Source organism: Vombatus ursinus, unplaced genomic scaffold (genome assembly GCF_900497805.2).
Source record: "Vombatus ursinus unplaced genomic scaffold, bare-nosed wombat genome assembly UNPS02006779.1, whole genome shotgun sequence".
Lineage (NCBI taxonomy): Eukaryota > Metazoa > Chordata > Mammalia > Diprotodontia > Vombatidae > Vombatus > Vombatus ursinus.
Window position 1 is genome coordinate 19,169,337 of NW_020946557.1, and position 18,636 is coordinate 19,187,972.

The 18,636-nt window shown below is 39.2% G+C and overlaps 1 protein-coding gene across 4 annotated transcripts in view; it reads right to left on the reverse strand.

The window, feature by feature from the left end:
* ECHDC1 (ethylmalonyl-CoA decarboxylase 1) overlaps positions 1-18,636 on the reverse strand; it is a 53,505-nt gene that overhangs the window by 21,739 nt on the left and 13,130 nt on the right. For 2 of the 4 annotated variants that reach the window (XM_027848674.1, XM_027848673.1), the window contains exons 4-5: positions 14,886-14,938; positions 12,965-13,045 (exon numbers count right to left, since the gene is read on the reverse strand). In XM_027848674.1, coding sequence (XP_027704475.1) covers positions 12,965-13,045; positions 14,886-14,938 — 134 coding nt within the window. Of the gene's footprint in view, positions 1-8,268; positions 9,944-12,964; positions 13,046-14,885; positions 14,939-18,636 lie in introns of those variants that run through there. The other 2 variants (XM_027848675.1, XM_027848676.1) reach the window with 2 other exon arrangements.

The window sequence follows — 18,636 nt, forward strand, 5'->3', positions numbered from 1 at the left end:
TGCTTTACATATATTGTTTGATCCTCATAGCAACCCTGAGAGGTATGTGCTACTGTGATCCCCATTTTACAGACGAGGAAACAGAGGCACAGAGAGATTAAGTGATTTGCCCAGGGTCACCTAGTAAGTGTCTGAGCCAGATTTTGAACTGAGGTATTCCTGACTTCCAAGTCCAGTGCTCTATGCCCTGAACCACCTAGCTGCCTCCAGTTCACGACCCAGTGACAGTCCTTGACAAACATAAATTTTTACTATGTTTGAAAGAAGCATCTATGCTGTCTGAGTGCCATGTATGGTAGTTGTTTCTATCCTCCCATTTCTTCTAAGTAACTCATATACTAGGGATTGAGCCTAGAGAAACCTCTGGAAGAGGCAAACACAGATAATATTTGCACTGCAGTTTGTGTAGGCATGTAGTAAAGTTTCAGCAGTCACATGACTGGGATGCTATTTATAGTGCAGGAAATCCTCTCCATAGTACTCACTGCTGTGGAAGAAGCTGGGAGTTGGCCAGGGAAGAGTATGAGTGGTTATAGATCTGAAGTGCTGAGAAACATTGCCAATGTATGGCCCAGTGAGGTGGACATGGAGTCCAGCCTTGGTCTGAGGAGAGTAAAATATTGACAGAGTGAGTGGGCAGTATAGTGCAAGGCATAATGCAGTATTAGTTCTGAGCAGATCCAGTGAGTGCAGTGAAGGGGTAGGAGAGGCTAGGAGGGACAGTAGTAGTAATGCTGGAGTTATGTGCCATGGATCTTTCCCTGTTTCTCAACATCATGTTGGTAGGGATGGTGTCCAAGATACACTGGCTTCTGTTTTTTGTTTTATGTTTGTTTTTTGGATTGGTTAGGGATTAGGATTTTGGTTGCTCTCACTGAGTACATTCTAGTGCAAAAGCAAGTAATGGTGGCAGTTATAGGAGCGGTCCAGGTTAATATTACTTATGTCAGGGGAGCTTGCTTCTGATTCCTATCCATAAACAAGGGTGGGCTGGTAGAAGAGGAAGCACCAGTCATTCTAACAGAGGCAAGTTGAGTCTGTGTTATTTCATTAGATGAATGATACTGCCCTGGTAAGGTAAAGGAGTCATGGATCATATTGAGACAGTGAATATATAGGGAGAAGGAAAGGAAAGAAATAATCCATTTTCACAAGTGTTGACCAGACTGGCCAAATGACATCCATCTGGCAGTAAGTTATGATAAATACCAGCATACTGAAGCCCCAGTGAAAGCTCCTGCCAGCTCCCTCACAACTGATTCTGAATAGGACTAGATTTCATGACAGATCTGCCATCTTCCTTTGGTTACACAGCCATGTTAGTATAAGAAATTGTATACATACATACATATATATATATATTTAAAGACTGGGCTTAATAGTTTACATTATACTTCAGATTACAGTAGAAGAATTAAGATCCACGTTATTGGTCAACTGGTAGTTGAAACAAAGTGACTACTTGGCTGGATTTGACAAAATCCAGTATAGAAAGCTTCTGTGCATATTAGGGAAGCTGGATAAATCTAAAGTCTTCAGGAGTGAGGCACAGTTAAGAATCTGTAGAAATGTTTCCATGTGGCCTAGTGCTAAAGTGTGAAATGACCCCTGAACTTGTAGAGGGGTATGCCTACACCTCCCAAACGGAAAAGCACATTCCAACAAGAGGCTGTGACTTAACCCTGGAATCTGGACCGTCACACTCTGCCATTTGCAGATTGGATTCACTTTATGTATCAGCTCTTGTTAACAATCTGGCTGATTCTTCTTTTTTCTGTTCTTCTTCCCACTGTCCAGGCCCCTTAGGCTTTTGGGATTTCCAAGTTTCAACCACAGCCATTTGTTTCTAAAATTCCAGATAGGGGTTCTGAAGTTGCCTATATTTGTTTGTTTTCTTTGGGGGAGAAGGAACAAAGGGTTCCAGGTGCATGGCAGTGTTTGCATGAGCTTAGAGGCAAGCTGCTTCGGTCTTCATTGAGTTACTGCATCCAGCTGAACTTCAGAAGCTCCTTTGTACTCTGTCCTTCGGTGGTTCTCCATCTTCATCTCTGGTATGCTGACGCTGTCAAGGTGAGTGAGGGACTGTGCCTTGACCTGGTGTTAGGTGTTAGGCACCGCTTCTTGCAGTAGCTCTTTTGTTTGCTTTTCTTTCCGCAATTTCTACTCTTTGTCCCAGGAATCAAAGGAGATGGGCACATCCCCATGGTTCTCTGCTCTGGAATTTAGGGTTTAAAAGGCACTGCATAGTGTTCTGATTACTTCCATTTTCTCCAGTGAATATTTGGACTTTGTTCTTCAAAGCAGGAAAGAGATTTCTGGATGATGGTAAGAGCTTCTTCTGTGGAATACCCATAAGATCTAAGATCCCAGTAGGACAAAGTGATGTTCTAATAACCATTTTACCTCATGCTCCTATATCCTTTTCTTCAGTCTTGAAGTCACAGCCAATTGCTCAGGTAGGTGGCTTTGCAGGAGAAGGTTTTTTGGACAAGATGGATCCACCCTCAAAGATTCTAGAATCAAATTCCTGTGCTTTGAATTTGTATTGCATTTTCTCAAGCTCTACTGCTTCTAACTCAGTTCTGCTCTTGTATACTACAGGACTTGAGCATGGTTTGGTCTTAAATATAGGCTTCTGTGGGTTTTTTAACTTGGGCATCAAAAGTTTGAAGAACAACAAGCTTTCATTATCCTTCCTTTGCAAGTACATAGGGTTTCTTTATGGAAAACTTCAATTTGCTGTATAAGGAGGACAGAAGTAGAGAAGCAGAGAGGCTGTTTCTTCAGAAGGCCTTTTCTTTCATGGAACAAACCAAAAGGCTTGGCAGTGGTGGGACCCTTGCCCACCCAGGCTGGAGAGGGAAGGTGTTCCAAAATTTTGTATTCTTTGTATTTTTGTATTCTCTTTGTATTCTTCCTGGCTCTTTGGGTGCTGTTTGATCCTATCATCTATGCAGAAGTTAGAAGTCAACTGATTTGTTTACTTGGCTAATTGTTTTCCTCAGAGACTATTCTATTCCTGCTAGAGTTATTTTCAGAGACTTTTAATTCTTTTTAAGCATCTCTCACTTTCTACTTCTTCACCAACTCTTTCTCAACATTTTCAGAACCTTCCTCCTTATAGGTGCTGTGCTAGACACAATAGATCTGCCTGTATAGATCATAAGAAATAATGTGTATAAATAATTTTGCAATGTGTATAAATAAATTTGCAATGATAAATGTCATCCATTATTGGGGAAGAAATCCCATTTTACACTGAAATTCTTTAGTGGCCTTTAGAAGAAATTAGGCATTCAATTGTCCATTATAACAGCATACTACATGGCAAGCTAATCACAACAAAGCAGAAAAGCTTGACCAAGAAATAACAGTTCCTATGACAATGTCATACATCAGTAAGACTGGGCACAGCATTTTCCCATGGTCAAATCTGTATACAACAATATGAAACACTCAGATTATCTCTGTTCCAGGTCACATAAGAGTTACACCCTGAGTCTCTGCCTTCTACATATGGTACAACAAAAGCCTTGGTTCAATCATGCAAACCCAAGAACAGAGTGAATGATTCCCATGTTGGAACTAGGAAACCAGGTCTGGTTAAACCAAATGTACCAATAAGCACAAAAGACTTCATGCCTGTTAATAAGGGTTGCTTAGAACTCTTTATTATAAATCAGCATTTTAATCCTACCATATATGAAATTGCTACCTAGGGCCTGGAAAATTTAATAAATATGCTGTATCTTTCCTAAAGCTTGTACATCCTTCAGAATTCTTACAATAATTTCAGTAAAAAGCCCTCATTCATATCAGGTTATAGGGAGAACATGAAAAAAGGAAGATTCTAGATTCTAAATGACAGGATATTGGTAGTACATGAAGACAGGTAGAAAATGTACTTGTCCCTGTACTATTAAGCATTTGCTAACTAATTACTATTACTCATACTTTTAAGATATTTTCATCAAGAACACATGAAAATGCCAGTAAATTAGTGGTCAAAGGACATAAGTAGGCAGTTTTCATGGGAAGAAACCCAAGGTATGAATAATCATTAATAACAAGAGAAATGCAAATCAGAACAACTCTAATGTCACATGTCATACCCACCAAATTGGCAAACGTGGAAAAAAAGGAGAAAATGACAGTTGTTGGAAGGCTGTGGGAAGACCTGCACACTGATGCATAGTTAGTTGGTGGAGCTGTGAATTGGTGCAATTATTCTATAAAATAACTTAGAAATATACCCTAGACCACTAAAGTGAGCAAATTCTTTGACCCAGTGACACCTCTACTAGATAGGTACTGTAAAGAGATCAAAGAAAGAAGAAAAAGATCCGTATGTACAACATTTATAGCAGCACTTTGTTGTAGCAAAGAACTATAAAGTAAGGGAGGTACCCATCAACCCAGGAAATGCTGAACAAATTACTGAACAAAATACAACGCAGGTCAGTCCCTTTTAGGCAATTTGGTTTTAGAAAGTTGCCTAGGGAACCGAGGTGTTAAGTGATTTGCCCAGTGTCACACAGCCAGTATGTCAGACACAGGAAGTGAATGCAGGTCTTCCTGTCTCTGAGGACAGCTTTATATCCACTATGACTACCTTTCTTCTGTGTATTCTGGGCATTTTTGTATATGGAAATGTTTATGTTTGCTTAATGATTTTCTAATTCATGGTGACAAAAAAGGATTGATTTTTAAAAAGAAAGCATGGAAATATAATGGCCTCCTTTCCTATCTGGGAGGTCAGGACAGAGTACTTAAGTGGGAACCGTGTTAACAATAGGTTCAAGCAAACAAAACAGGCTTTGAAGATACTTCCGGTACCTAGAGCATGGAGAAGAGGAGGTATTTAAACTACATTCACACTGTATTCATTACTGGTATTCAATTGTTAAGCCAGTCTGTCTTCTGTGAGGTAGATGTCTCTGTGTGTGAGGAAGGAGTTAATAGCTAGCTAGGTAAGGCTTAATGCTTGCTTGCTGCACCTTAGTTATGGTGGTATAGGATTTTTTCTCCCATTTTCCTCCATGTTTGTCTTGTAGCCCTGGCTGCTGAACCTCTGGAGAATGGAGTAAGGAGCTCTTGTGGTACATCTGTATTTTACCGAGAATGAGCACGTGGTCCATACTCAATCCCTGTACTGGTCTTGTCAGTACAGAGAATACATAATAGATGTCTGAACATTGATGATATGTCCTGCAGATTTGGTCCATCCTCTGCAACTAAGCTCTTTCCCCCATCACTGGGCAAGGCTGCCAAGCAGTGCGAGTGTACTTTATGTGATAAGAAGTACTACATTCCATACAGCCTCTGATTAAAAGGAGAAAAAAAAGGGCTTAGATCTTAATGTAAAACAGGTGCACCTAAAAAAGGAATTGCTATATTTTAAAAAAGGTATATAATACAACACCCTGTTTTGTAATGGTCATGTGATTTACATTCAAAATAATTTATACAACTATACAGATTTTATGAAATATGAATATACACAAAAGCTAAAATACTAAAAACTATTGTTAAAATGAAGGCTTTAAGCTGGAAGATAGGCCTTTGGTTAAAATAACATAACATTATTTTGAAAATATACAATACTGGAGCAGCTAGGTGGTGCAGTGGATAGAGGTCCAGCCTTGGAGTCAGGAGGATCTGAGTTCAAATCTAGCCTCAGACACTTGATACTTATTAGCTGTGTGACTTATCAGCTGTTAAGTCACTTAACCCCAGTTGCCTCACCAAAAAGCAAAAAAAAGAAAAGAAAATATACAATACTTTCCTCTGTCCTTCACCTCTCTCCACACACTGCCCCCACTATGTTTTATATCTCAATTGCCACTTCAGGAGATAAAAGCTCAACTTTATAGAGCACTTAAGGTTTACAAAGTGTTTTCTCATAACAATTTTGTGCACTAGCTAGACAGCAAGTATTATTATCCCCATTTTATAGATAAAGAAACTGAACCCCAATGACTTGGCCATAGTTACGATTAAAAAGTATTATGGTCAGGGCTCAAACACAGGCCTTTGGATTTCAAACCCCATGACTCTTACCACTACACCATTCTGCCTCTAAGTTCCTAGAAGATGTGTTACCTTCCCCCCTGGGAAAACTGAGGCACAACAAGGTCACACATCTGGCAAAGGTTCCTGCCTCAATAGTTGAAAGAAATTCTTTTCTCCTGATCTGAAATATTACTGTTTACCTCCCTGTCATTTCTACAGATTGATCCTGCTTCCCTAAAATCTTTGAGTCCATAATAGCATGGGTATGAAGTGTGACTTGGGTCACCACAGTGAGAATTTGATGGTTACAGATCCTAAAGATGAGATTATGGATTAGGTAGACCACAATATCTGGATGGTCCTGTCACCATGGAGCCAGTAAATTTCCCCTTAAGGCCTAATGTGAATTTTACTGGGTAGCCCTGTTTTGGTGACTGGCTTGCAAATAGTACAGTCACAGATGGTTTGCCATTCATTGAGTTTTCTTAGACAATGTGAGCCCAAATGAAGCTTCCTCTAACCAGGGATAAGTAAGGACAAGGCTGGTACTTGAGGCCAAGAATATAAAGGCCAGTGGCTAATGTCCAGCCCGGATACTAGCTAATCTTCAAATCAAAGTTACATATATATTTTGTTAGGCAAGTTAACACGATCAAAGAGTACTCTGTGCTACGTGGGACTGGGTGGCCATTGTGTGTTCATTTCTGAACCACACCCCATACCAGAAGACAGAAAAGGCTATCACAGTCCAAGATGCCACCATACCCTTCTGAATCCTTGATCCACCAGTTAGTGGTTTCTATCCTAGAGAACTCTAGAAGATCTTAATGCAGTAACTTTGCTATAGACTCAGAGCAGCTTAAAAAAAAAAAAAGGTGGGAAGGGGCTGTTCTTATAGAATAGTGTTACCAATCTGGGGAAGAAATTGATGAGGAGTCTCTCACCTTAAGGCAGTTAGTCTGTGGGGCAGCTGCTAGGCAGAAGCTCCAGAAACAGTCAGAGCTGTGGCCTAAGCCTAGGCTCCTGGGGCCCCCTGAACTCTAGGAAGCTGAGGAGGCTTATCGAGTGGCTTAGACACAAAGCTGTTAGTTCTCTGCTACATGGCTGTCTGTGGTATCTTGAAAAGAATAGTGGGTTTAAGGGTAATTAGTTCTGACACTAGCTCTATGACAGTGAGCAAACCAAATAACTTCTCTTAACCTCATTTTCCTCATCTGTAAAACTGGGACAATAATACTTGTACTGCCTATCCTATAGAGTTATTATGATGGAAGTGTTTTTGTAAATTATAAAGTATCATACACATGTGAGCTAACACTATTATTCTCCTTTGAGTTCCTGTGCCTGTGTCTGTAGGATTCTATTTTCTTCCTGTAGGACATGTAGGGAAGCAGTAAGCTCATCCATTGCCTAAATAAGTGTGGGCAGATATTTGAAACAAGATTTTGGTGCCAAATAACTATGCATTTCCTGAATACAAAGGGTCAACCTGCAGTATCGATGGACTAGTACTGCAAGCAGCCACTGGAGGCAAATGATAGATTAGGGACTGGAATGACTCAATTAATGACTCAGATAAGGAGCTGACTGTCAAGATGGCGATGCCTAGGAAAGCTCTCCTAGACTATAGAAGGAATTCAAGTCAAAAGCAGTTTTTAGGAAGCAAAGAATAAGGCAAAATTTTGAAAGAGGGGCACATGAGGTAATTTTAAAGTCACAAGCAAGGGTAATAAGAACTAGAGTCAGTGTCCATTATCAAGATCCCAATAGTTGATATACTAGAGTCTGGGCACAGAGAAGTGAAGAGTAACAAATTATGTGGAAGTGTCAAGGATTAAACTTACTCTGCCAAGAATCTATTGGGTATACAGGGTTGTCATTTAAAAGGTCCTTCATCAGAGAAGCTTTATAGGTTTGATAGGAACTTAAGTGAGTATATCTTGCACTCCATACAAGTGTTATAATGACGCTCCAAGAAATTTATTAAACACCTGTAACTAAGTCATTAAGTCATTTACAGAGTGAAGAACATTGTACTGGTGCTAAGTAATCTGGTCTTATGAATGCTTCAGCAGGGAGAATATATTCAAATCCATGTAAAATTCAGCATTATCAAATGTCAGTTTCAAAAACTTTTTCAACATAAAAATGAACTTTGTAATTCAATGCTGTTTGTCCCAATGAAGTCTCTTTAATATAATACCACAGGCCTTAAAATCAATTTTATTGATGTCTTTTTATATCACATTGCTTATAACAAAAAATTAAAAAAATGAAAAAAGAAAAAAGTTCAGCAAAACTAAGAGATACATCTATGAAGTCTGATGATAAATACAGTGTTCTGAACTAGAGGTGTTAAATACATTGCATCCTAAGTGCTAATTAAAATGTAGTTTTGAAATATTTAACAACACAAATAAAAATACAATAGAACATAGATAACATTAACAAGTAGTTTTCTAAGTCATTATGTACCCTGTGTTCAGGGAGGACAGGTACCTCCAGTGTGAGGGCGGCCAAGCCTTTTTTTTCAGAGCTGCTTACACTTTTGGTGTCTAACTGCCACCCAACTCTCACCTATGATTCCAAGAAGCTATAGCATGTGCAACAGTCACACCTCAGTAAAATTATCTCAGCAGGAAAGCTAAACCAGGTTGAGGGTAACTGACAGGTCTGAAACCCATCAGTGAGTTGGGGGATGTCTACCCCAAGCACATGAAGACTACTCTGGTGGAATTGGTGGATGTCAACAATTTGTTCCAACAGGCCAATGAAGGCAGCAGAAGCAGATGCTGTAGAGTACTTAGAGGTTGGTTAGGACATGGAATATGCCAAGATCATCCACTACATCCCAAGCCATTGCCAGTCATCCTGACTTTTGTCTTGCCACTGGGCTTCAATGACTCCGGGAGAGTGAGGCCAATGACTTGGAACAACTCTGCCTCACTTAAATCCAAATTATATGCAAGTCAAAACACATCACTCATATCATTTTACCATTTACCATTTTGCTATTTCATTATTTTATTATTTTACTCCTACTTAAAGTCCTAAGGTGACAGGCAAGTGACAAAGTAACAGGTACAGATACATTGGGAGCTGTAGTCACAACCCTGCACACAGGTAATCCCCTGGTTGTCTGAGCAGATTTTTTTAAGGACCACACTGCTCACCTCCTGGCATAAGGAAGGAGCTAGAAAAAGTGCCCTAAAAATTGTATACTTTACCTAACCTAACCCTGGCCTTCTTACTGTAGTAGGCAAGGCTCCTACACTGTGACTTAAACACACACACAAAAAAATTGTATAAAAACTTTTGCAGAGATGATTCCACTAACCACTGGTACATGGAATGTATGCATACTCATGGACAACACAAAATCTAGTAGACTTTAAAGACAAACAGCTCTTGTTGTGAGAGAACTCAGCAGGTATCATATCTCAATAGCCCCCCCGAGTGAAAAAAGGCTGTCAATTGAAGGCCATCTTACCGAGGTCAGAGCTGAAAACACATTTTTCTGGAGTGGCCACAGTGATGGGGAACTCTGTGAAGCTGGTAAAATCTAATAATCTAATCTAGTAAAAATCTTATATGCCTCCCAAAAGGAATGAGAGGCTCATGACAATGTGACTGCCACTTGCAAGAAAGTGCCACACAACCATCATCAGTGTGGATGCTCCCACCATGACAAACTCTGATGAAGTCAAAGAAGAATTTTATGAACACCTGGAAGACCCTCATCATCAAAGTGCTGAAAGAGAACGGGCTTGTAATTCTTGGTGACTTTTAATACCAGAGTGAGCACAAACCATCAGATGTGACATGGAGTCCTCGGGAGGAATGGAGTCAGAAAGAGCAACAGCAACAGTCACCTCCTACTGAAGACTTGTGTTTCATGACCTTCTCATCACCAACACTGTCTTCCATTTACCTAAATGCAATAAAACTTTGTGGATGCACCTTCACAGGAAACATTGGCATTTAAAAGACTATGTCATTGTAAGGAAGAGACAGACAGGATGTGAGAGTGATGAAGGCAAAGTCCACAGTGCTGAACTGATCACAGACTTAGCCTCTCCAAGCTAAACTTTCATATTCCGCAAAAGAGGAGCCCCAAGGTAAGATGACATTCAGAAGACAATGTCAACAGATTAGAGTGCTTCTCCCTGGGAACAGTTTGTTGCTGACTTGGAGGGAAAGCTGAGCCAAAACATTAGCAACAGTGGAGCAGAAAAGAAGTGGGCAGCTTTCAGAGATTTGGTATACAGCACCACATTTACTCATCTGGGCTAGAACACTTGCAGGCTTGGTTTGACAAAAATAATGAAGAAATTCAGAAGCTACTAAATGAAAAAGAAGAACTCCACAGGGTTTACCAGCAGGATAGTTCACTCATCTCTAAGAAGACAGCATTCAACTTCATCAAAAGTAAAATTCAAGGGAAGCTTTGAGAGATGTAGGATTCTTGGCACAGTAAGAAGGCAGATGAAATTCAGTTTTACACTGATAGTAACAATCCAAAGTGCTTCTATGATGCCCTAAAGGCTAGTTATGGGCCTATGATTTATGTATGATGCATCTCAACTACTCAGCATTGATGGAGCCACACCAATCAGTAATAAGGACATGATCCCTTAGAGATAGGCTGAACACTTCCATAGTGTTCTCAACAGACCACCATTAATCAATGCTGAAGCCACTGACTGTATTCCTTGCATTGAAGTCAATCCCCCTCTAGCTGAACTTCCAACTGAAAAAGAGGTTTTGAATGCCATTAGGCTCCTCCTGTATGACCAAGTGACTGGTGCTCATTCCATTCTAGCTGAGGTTTACAAAGCAGAGGGTCCACTGCTCCTACAAAAGCTGACTGGAATCTTCCAGGTTATATGGCAAGAGGAGGTTATCCTCTGGGAGATCAAGGATGCCTCCACTGTCTATCTCTGTAAAGAAAAAAGAAATAGGTTGTCCTGTGACAATCACAGAAGAGTGAGTCTCTTAGTCACTGCCAACAAAATTCTTGCCAGAGTCCTTCTTAATAGGTTGATCCTTCACCTAGAAGATGGTCATCTACCTGAGAGCCAGTATGGCTTTGGAAAGGGCTGAGGAATGGTCGATATGGTGTTTGCTTCCCAATAACTCCATGAGAAATGCCAGAAGCAGAACAGAGGTCTGTACACAATGTTTTTCTATCTGATCAAGGCCTTTGATGCTGTTGGTCATGAGGGCTTGTGGAAGATTATGTCAAAATTTGGTTGCCCAGAGAAGTTCATCAGTATCATATACCAGTTTTATGATGGCATGCTTGCAAGAGTTCTGGATAAAGGACAATGCTCTCACACTTTACCAGTCATTAATGGAATGAAGCAGGACTGTGTGCTTGCTAACATGCTTTTTAGCATGATGTTTTCAGCAATGCTGTTGGAAGCATTTAATGATAATGAAAACAGCATCAAGGTCAGCTGCTGCACTGCGGGTAAATTATTTAACTTGAAAAGGCTTACAAGCCTAGACTAAAGTGAAGGGAGAGTTGGTGCATGATTTTTTTTTTTTTGTTTACAAATGATTGTGCCCTTAATGCAACCTCTGAAACTGAGATGCAACAAAATATGGATCTACTCTCTGCTGCTTGTTCGAGTTTTGGCCTAACAATTAAGACCAAGAAAACACAGGTTCTCCACCAGCCAGCACCACACCATCCATTACAGAAAATGGAGAAATTTTGAATTCTGTGGATAAGTTCACTTACCTTGGCAGTATACTTTCCAGGGATGTACGTATAGATGATGAGGTTGACACAAGCATTGCCAGAGCTAGCTCAGTGTTTGCGAGGCTCCAAAGGAAAGTATGGGAGAGAAGTATTAGACTGCCTACCAAACTGAAGGTCTACAGAGCCATTGTGTTGACCTACTGTTATATGCCTGTGAAACCTGGACAGTACACCAGCACCATGCCAGGAAAACTGAACTGCTTCCAATTGCATTGTCTTAGGAAGATTCTGAAGATCACCGGGCAAAATAAGGTACTAGACTAGTCTTTTTCAAGCTAAACTGCCAAGCATTCAAACTACTGCAGAGAGCACAACTTTAATTGGCTGGCTATGTTGTTTCAATGCCAATGTACGTCTACCTAAAAGACTATTTTATGGAGAATTCATGCAAGGAAGGCACTCACATGGTGGTCAGAAGAAACAATGCAAGGACATTCTCAAGGTCATTCTGAAGAACTTTGGAATTGATTGCATGACATGGGAGACGCTGACATAGAAGCGCACAGCATGGCATGCTCACGTCAAAGAAGGCGCTGTGCTCAATGAGCAAAGCAGAATTGTAGTAGCTCAAAAGAAACATGAGATGTGCAAATTCAGAGACATCTCCCTCCAAATGTTCATATGGACTATTTGTACTCAGTCTGTGGTAAAGCGTTCCGAGCTCACATTGGTCTGATCAGCCACAATCAGACACACTATATATTGACCCCAACATATAATGTCATTTTAGCCCTTTTCAGCCATTATGCAACCTGTAGAGACCCTTATATATGGTTTAGTGGCTTTCTTTTCATTTGAGTTTGATGACACTGTTCTATATACATAGTCTCCCATCTCTGAAAAGAAAGCACATTCTTACCCAACTTCTCTGTCCCCCTAAAATGAACTTTGAAGTTGTTTACCATGAGATAAAACAGCACTGAGAAAACCCAGAAGTCCTAGCACACATTAACCTTGTTAGCGAGATAATTGTTTCTGCTCGTTTCTATCTTATTTTACTTTTCCTTAAGTAACTGGTGTATATCTTATTTGTCCAATATAATGGGCCTAGAAGTTGAGTTTCACATCTTTATTCATCATCCTTTCCCAAGCGCTACTTGTTCTTGTGTTGAGATGGATCTGAATTTATTCAAAATAATATATATATTGTTTTTTGTATAAGAGCTAACACAATTTTCACTGTACCTGAAATTGCATGCTGTGGTTAATTCTGCTCCTCCACCCATTGCTCTTCCTTGAATCAAAGCAACACTTATTAAAGGCAGCCTACATAATGAAGAAAAACAACAGAATATTATTAATGCATTACTGTTTTATACTTTTGAATGTCAATTTACAAATCCTGCATCAATACCTGAGAAGATTCAGTGGGAGTATGTTATAATCAGAAACAACCTCCAAAAGACAATGAAACATTGGGCTTTCATTCTGGATGGAGGGGGAGGGGAAAAGAAGAAGGAGAAAGTGCAACTTAAAATTCATACTAAAATTACTGTAATCATTCTCCCAAAATAGATTGATATTCTGTAACTGGGCATATGGAGCTGATGGGTTGGAATCTGAGCCCCAGAAAGGAAAAACTCTGGTCCCAGAACATTTCCCACCCTTGGTAATTCTATTACCTCATGGACTCTGTACTTTCCCACGTGGCCAAATATCTGGAGGCTATGGTCCCATCAACTGGTCTTTCATTGTGGCTACACCTCATCTCCCCTCTATTGTCTTGCCTCCCTATGGCCCCAGGCCACTTCCCACCCTTGGTCCCACCTAGGCTCCATTTCCCACCCTTGAGAATTCTATTACCTCATGGACTACTTGGCCACTCTCCCATGGTCTTTCTGTATTTAAGGTCCATCTTGCCTCCATTAAGATGCTCAGATTTTTACAATCTAGCCAATAGCCCATAGATGCTCAGACTCCTTGAGAGTCTAGCTAATATGGCGAATCTTCAATAAACTTTGTTTTTGGCTGCAAGAAGGCTTGGGTCGAATTCTTTTGGGCAGGACCCGGGTATCGTGATTTTGGGGTGCCAGGACCTCTAACCTCTAGACCACATCAGAGCAACACTAAAACTTAGTTCCAGAGATATCTGAGTCCTGGAACATCAAACTAGAGGAAGGCACACAAGGAACTCAGAAAAATTCATTGTACAAATACAAAGTAATTCTTTCACAAAAATTCATTGTACAAATACAAAGTAATTCTTTTACAAAATGCTCGTTTTTTATAAAGGACTGCTGTCCAATATTATTAATCATTCCACTCAGAACTCAAGTGAATAGAACTTTTCAACTCAAATGTTCAGGTCAACTATGAGTGAGCAAAAATGAGGACTTAGTCTCAGCTGTCCCTTAGACTTCTCTCAGCCACCCAGAGGAACAATTCCATATGTCTATGAAGGAGACCCAGTGTCTCTGTCCATATCCTGCAATCTCAAAGCGAGGCCAGGAAAAATGAATCAGTATTCAAGAACCTGAATAGGATTGTGCAAGTGTGAGCTCCACAGGTAAAAAAAGAGTAACAGAGTTTGCCCCTCAAAATACAAAGTGCTAGGTTACACCCTGCCCCCTACCCCTCTATTCCCATCCCCACATTTTGCCTGTCCATTGATGAAAGTCCTAGCCAATGCTTTACTCAATCAAGCCCTTTCTCTTTGCGAAGCATTTTCAAGCCAAACAGCTCAGTCACTGCTCCCTCCTTCATCCTCACAACATTTATTTGTACAATTCCTGGCAATTAATTCTGGAATTTCCACAAGCTAGATCTTGTATGACTATTTCCTTATCTTTACTTAGCTAATCCTCTTGGTATCCCTTTTCTATAAAGTGCTTAAGGTTCAGAATCAATATGCCTTATACTTCTTTATATTTCCATTGCTAAGTCCTTTGTTTATACACAAGTGTGTAAACATTTGCTGATATATTGACTGTGTTCATTACCCAAAGTTATTTTAAATGATAGTCAAGTCTGCCAAGATAGGTGTTCACCACCTGCCTTAGTATTTTTCAATGACTGATCTGTTTTCAATCTTAATGCTAGCAGTAGAGTTACAATGAGTTATTTCTAGTGGCTTGGAGCAACCCCATAACAAGGGAAGGGATACTACCTCATAAATCTTGTTAAGGTGTTTTGCATGAACATGCATAATTCAACTCCATCCTACAAGTAAAAACAAAAACAAAAACAAAGATAACATACAATTAATGTAATTACAATACAGAGGGAAAATTGTTTTTCTGAATTTGAGAATGTCAAAGTTGTAGAGCTCAAAAATTAACCTGACTTCTCTATTTTGCAAACTTTGTGTAGATCACATAACAAACAATATTTTCCCCAAATATCTGCTTTCATGTTTTCTCAAGCAGAATTACTGCTGGAAACTGAGAACCAAAGAAATAAATGTATATAAAATAGCTAAGAATGACAGGGGCTAGAAAAATATGTTGATTTTTATTAATAACAAAAATAAATTATTGTGATTTACATAAAGAATAGATTTTTCTTAATCATCCAATCAGTAAGCCATTTCTCAAGTATCTAATAGGCAGTGGAGACACAAAGACAAAAGCAAAATATTCCCTTCCTTCAAGACCTTAAATTCTAATGGGGAGACAACAAAGAAAGGAAACAAGCCTACTATGTGCCACTAATATCTGGTCTGACTGTACATAGGCAACTAATTCTGATACAAGTCCCACATTGATAAACAGCTATTACTTGTATGTTGATTATAGTAGATTTCAGTTTTTATGATTTTTTTTTTTTTTGGTATTTGCCATAGCTAACATCTTTTGACTCTTTTCTTGAAGAAAGTTCTCCTAAACTACTGATATGAAGTTTCTGAGTTGTCAAAAAATGTTAAACCTCTTCGGTTTCTTAGTCTTGAATCAAATTTATAAACACACTTCATGGTAGTCTTTTTGCTTATGCCTATCATGAGTATTCCAAGATAAGATGACTATATCCCTTAATGTGATAACTGCTCATTTTTCAGTCCAAACTTAAAAAAAAAAAAAAGGAAGCGGCAGCAAGGAGACAGACAAAAGCACTGGGAAAATTATAACCACTAAATCTAAAAGTTAATCAAGAAAGTAAAGAAAAGTTATCTTCCAGGTAGATACATATACATTTCAGAGTTGACAGATTCACCTGTAAGTCACAGAAAATTTTGCAAAAATGTATATCCCCCTCACCCCATCTTCAAACTGTTCAATTCACCAAAAAACTATACATCTTGATAGCCTATATGATATCACTAGTATCACCATCGTGGATAAAGTCAAAACAGTACAATAAATACTTTTTCTAGTTCTTTTCCCACCTTTCTCTATGCCCTGTCCTAAACCTTTTCAAGATTAATCCTTGCATTACATAGAATATTTTGCTTCTCAACTAGGATTATTTACATCAGATATCATATTACTCTTTGAACAAGTGGTGTTAGAACTAATTCAACTTTCTTAAACTTAATTTTTAAAGCTTCTGTGAAAGAAAATAAATTTATATACTGATCTTCAAACAAATGATATTAGAACTGAACCAATTCATTCTTAAGCTAAAATAATCGGGAGGAGGGAACTCTTATAAAATAAAGGAAGGCATAAACTTAATATAAACCATATTAGAGATTCAATGACTTCTCTCCTAAAAACTTTAAAATATAATGAAAAAAGCAGCATAATCAACAACACAATCATAATCAAAAAGCATTTAATAAGAACATTAGAGCACATTATGAGAATTGGTTTGGGCATTCTATCTGAACTATCCCTCCCAGTTATCTCATCATCTTCAACACAGGCAATTTTCACCAAATAAGCAGATATTTCAGTGATGCATTTGTGACTATAAAGGCAGAGTGTTTGCTACAGAAAGAAAAGCTTCTTTTACAGAGAGACTATTTATAAGGCCATGTTAACAATTTCAGAGCCTCTTAGTTGGGGTAGAAGAGCCTCATTCAGACCTTACAGCTGCAACTTGTAAACATTTCTGAATCTCAAGAGTCATGAAGCTATTTTAAATTAGTTAAGTATTCCATACATTTATACTCACCACTTTGACACAATTATATTAGGAAAATGACATAAGCATCAATACTTTAACACATACTGTTTTGTATGATTTCTGATATACTTTAAACTGCTTCTAATGGATTCCCTATCTCACCCTCCAAAAAAGCTATCCTCTTTTCTCAAGCCTCTCACATCACCACCCATCCATCTCTCAAACCAAGGACCCTGCCTCTTATTTTACTAAGAAAACTGAAACCATTCAACAGGAACTCCCTCTTTTTCCTTTCTCTTTATTGCAAAACCCATTAACAACCTCGTCCTCTACTCTTTCCTCCTTTCCCCCAGTCTTTGACAAAGAGATAGTCCTTTCCCTTGCAAAAGGCCAACCCCTCTACATGTGTACTTTACTTCATTCCATCCTTCCATCCCATGTTCTCCAGTAGACTGCATCTTTAATAATCCCCATCTCCCCAGATCCCCTCAAATTTTCAACCATCCCCTATCTGGTTCCTTACCATGCTCAAGTCTCCCTCCATCCTTAAAAAAACACCTTCACTACACTCTACCATCCCCTCAATCTATCACCATATATGATATGTATGTATACAAATCTATATACAGTATGTATCTATATCTATCTTTCTTTTCTCAGCCAAACTCCTTGAAAAAAGGAGTTGCCTCCTTTTTCATGTTGCCTCCACTTCCTCACCTCTCATTCATTCAACCTATGGCAAGTTGCTTTCTGGCTTCATCACTCAACTGAAATTGTTCTTTCTAAGGTTACTGACCATCCCTTAATTGCCAGATTTGTTGGTCTTTTCTCAGATCTCACCCTATCTATTGTATTTGACATTATTAACCACTTGCTCCTAGATACTCTCATCTTTTGGGACACCATTCTTCCCTTGCTCTCCTCCTACCCTTCTGACCATTTACTTTCTGTCCCTTTTGCTGGATCATCATTCAAATCATGCCCCTAAATGTGAATGCATCACCCTAAGGTTCTGTTATACATCTCCTCTTCTCTTATAATCTCTCTGTGGGTGAACTCATCAGTTCCCAAGGGTTTAACTTCTCTATGCAGAATATCTATATATTCAGCCTCAGTTTCTTCCCTCAGCTTCATCCTTGTATCTCCAATTGCTTATTGGAAGGATCTTTATGGCTCCTCCCAGAACCTCAATTTAAGGAGGGTACCTAGGCCAGCCATGTCTTATTCTTCTCAGGTTGCACTCTAGTTTTTCTACCATGCACTAGCCCTACCCCCACCCCCTTTCAGTTTTTTTGCAGGTACCTTTCCCATTAGAATGAAGGCTCCTTGAAGGCAGGGACTGTCCTCCTTTCTACTTGTATTTGTATTTCCATCCTTAGCACAATGGCTGGCACATAATAAAAATTTAACAAATGATCACTGACTATTGTTGCTACTATAGCCAATGTAATTTTCCTTAAGTGGAGATCTGATCTTGTCACTCCCTACTCAATAAACTGAAGTGCCTCTAGGATAAAATATCACCTCTGTTTAGCTTTTAAAGTCCTTCACAACCTAGTCCCAACCTATCTTTCTAGTCTCCCTTTCACACTCTGCAATCCAGCAAAACTGGCCTCCCTCTGTTTACATGATACTCCATCTCCTATCTCCATGCCTTTGAACTGGGTGTTTCCACACTTGGAGGTACTGCTTGCTTATCTCTGCCTCATGGAGTTCCTGTCTTCTCACAAGACACAGCTCAAACATCATCTCTTGCAAGAAGCATTTACTGAGTCTTTTTCTGATATGCTCCCTAACAAACTATCTTATATTTAACAACCTTGTATCTATTTATATTTATTCTGTGTGTTTTC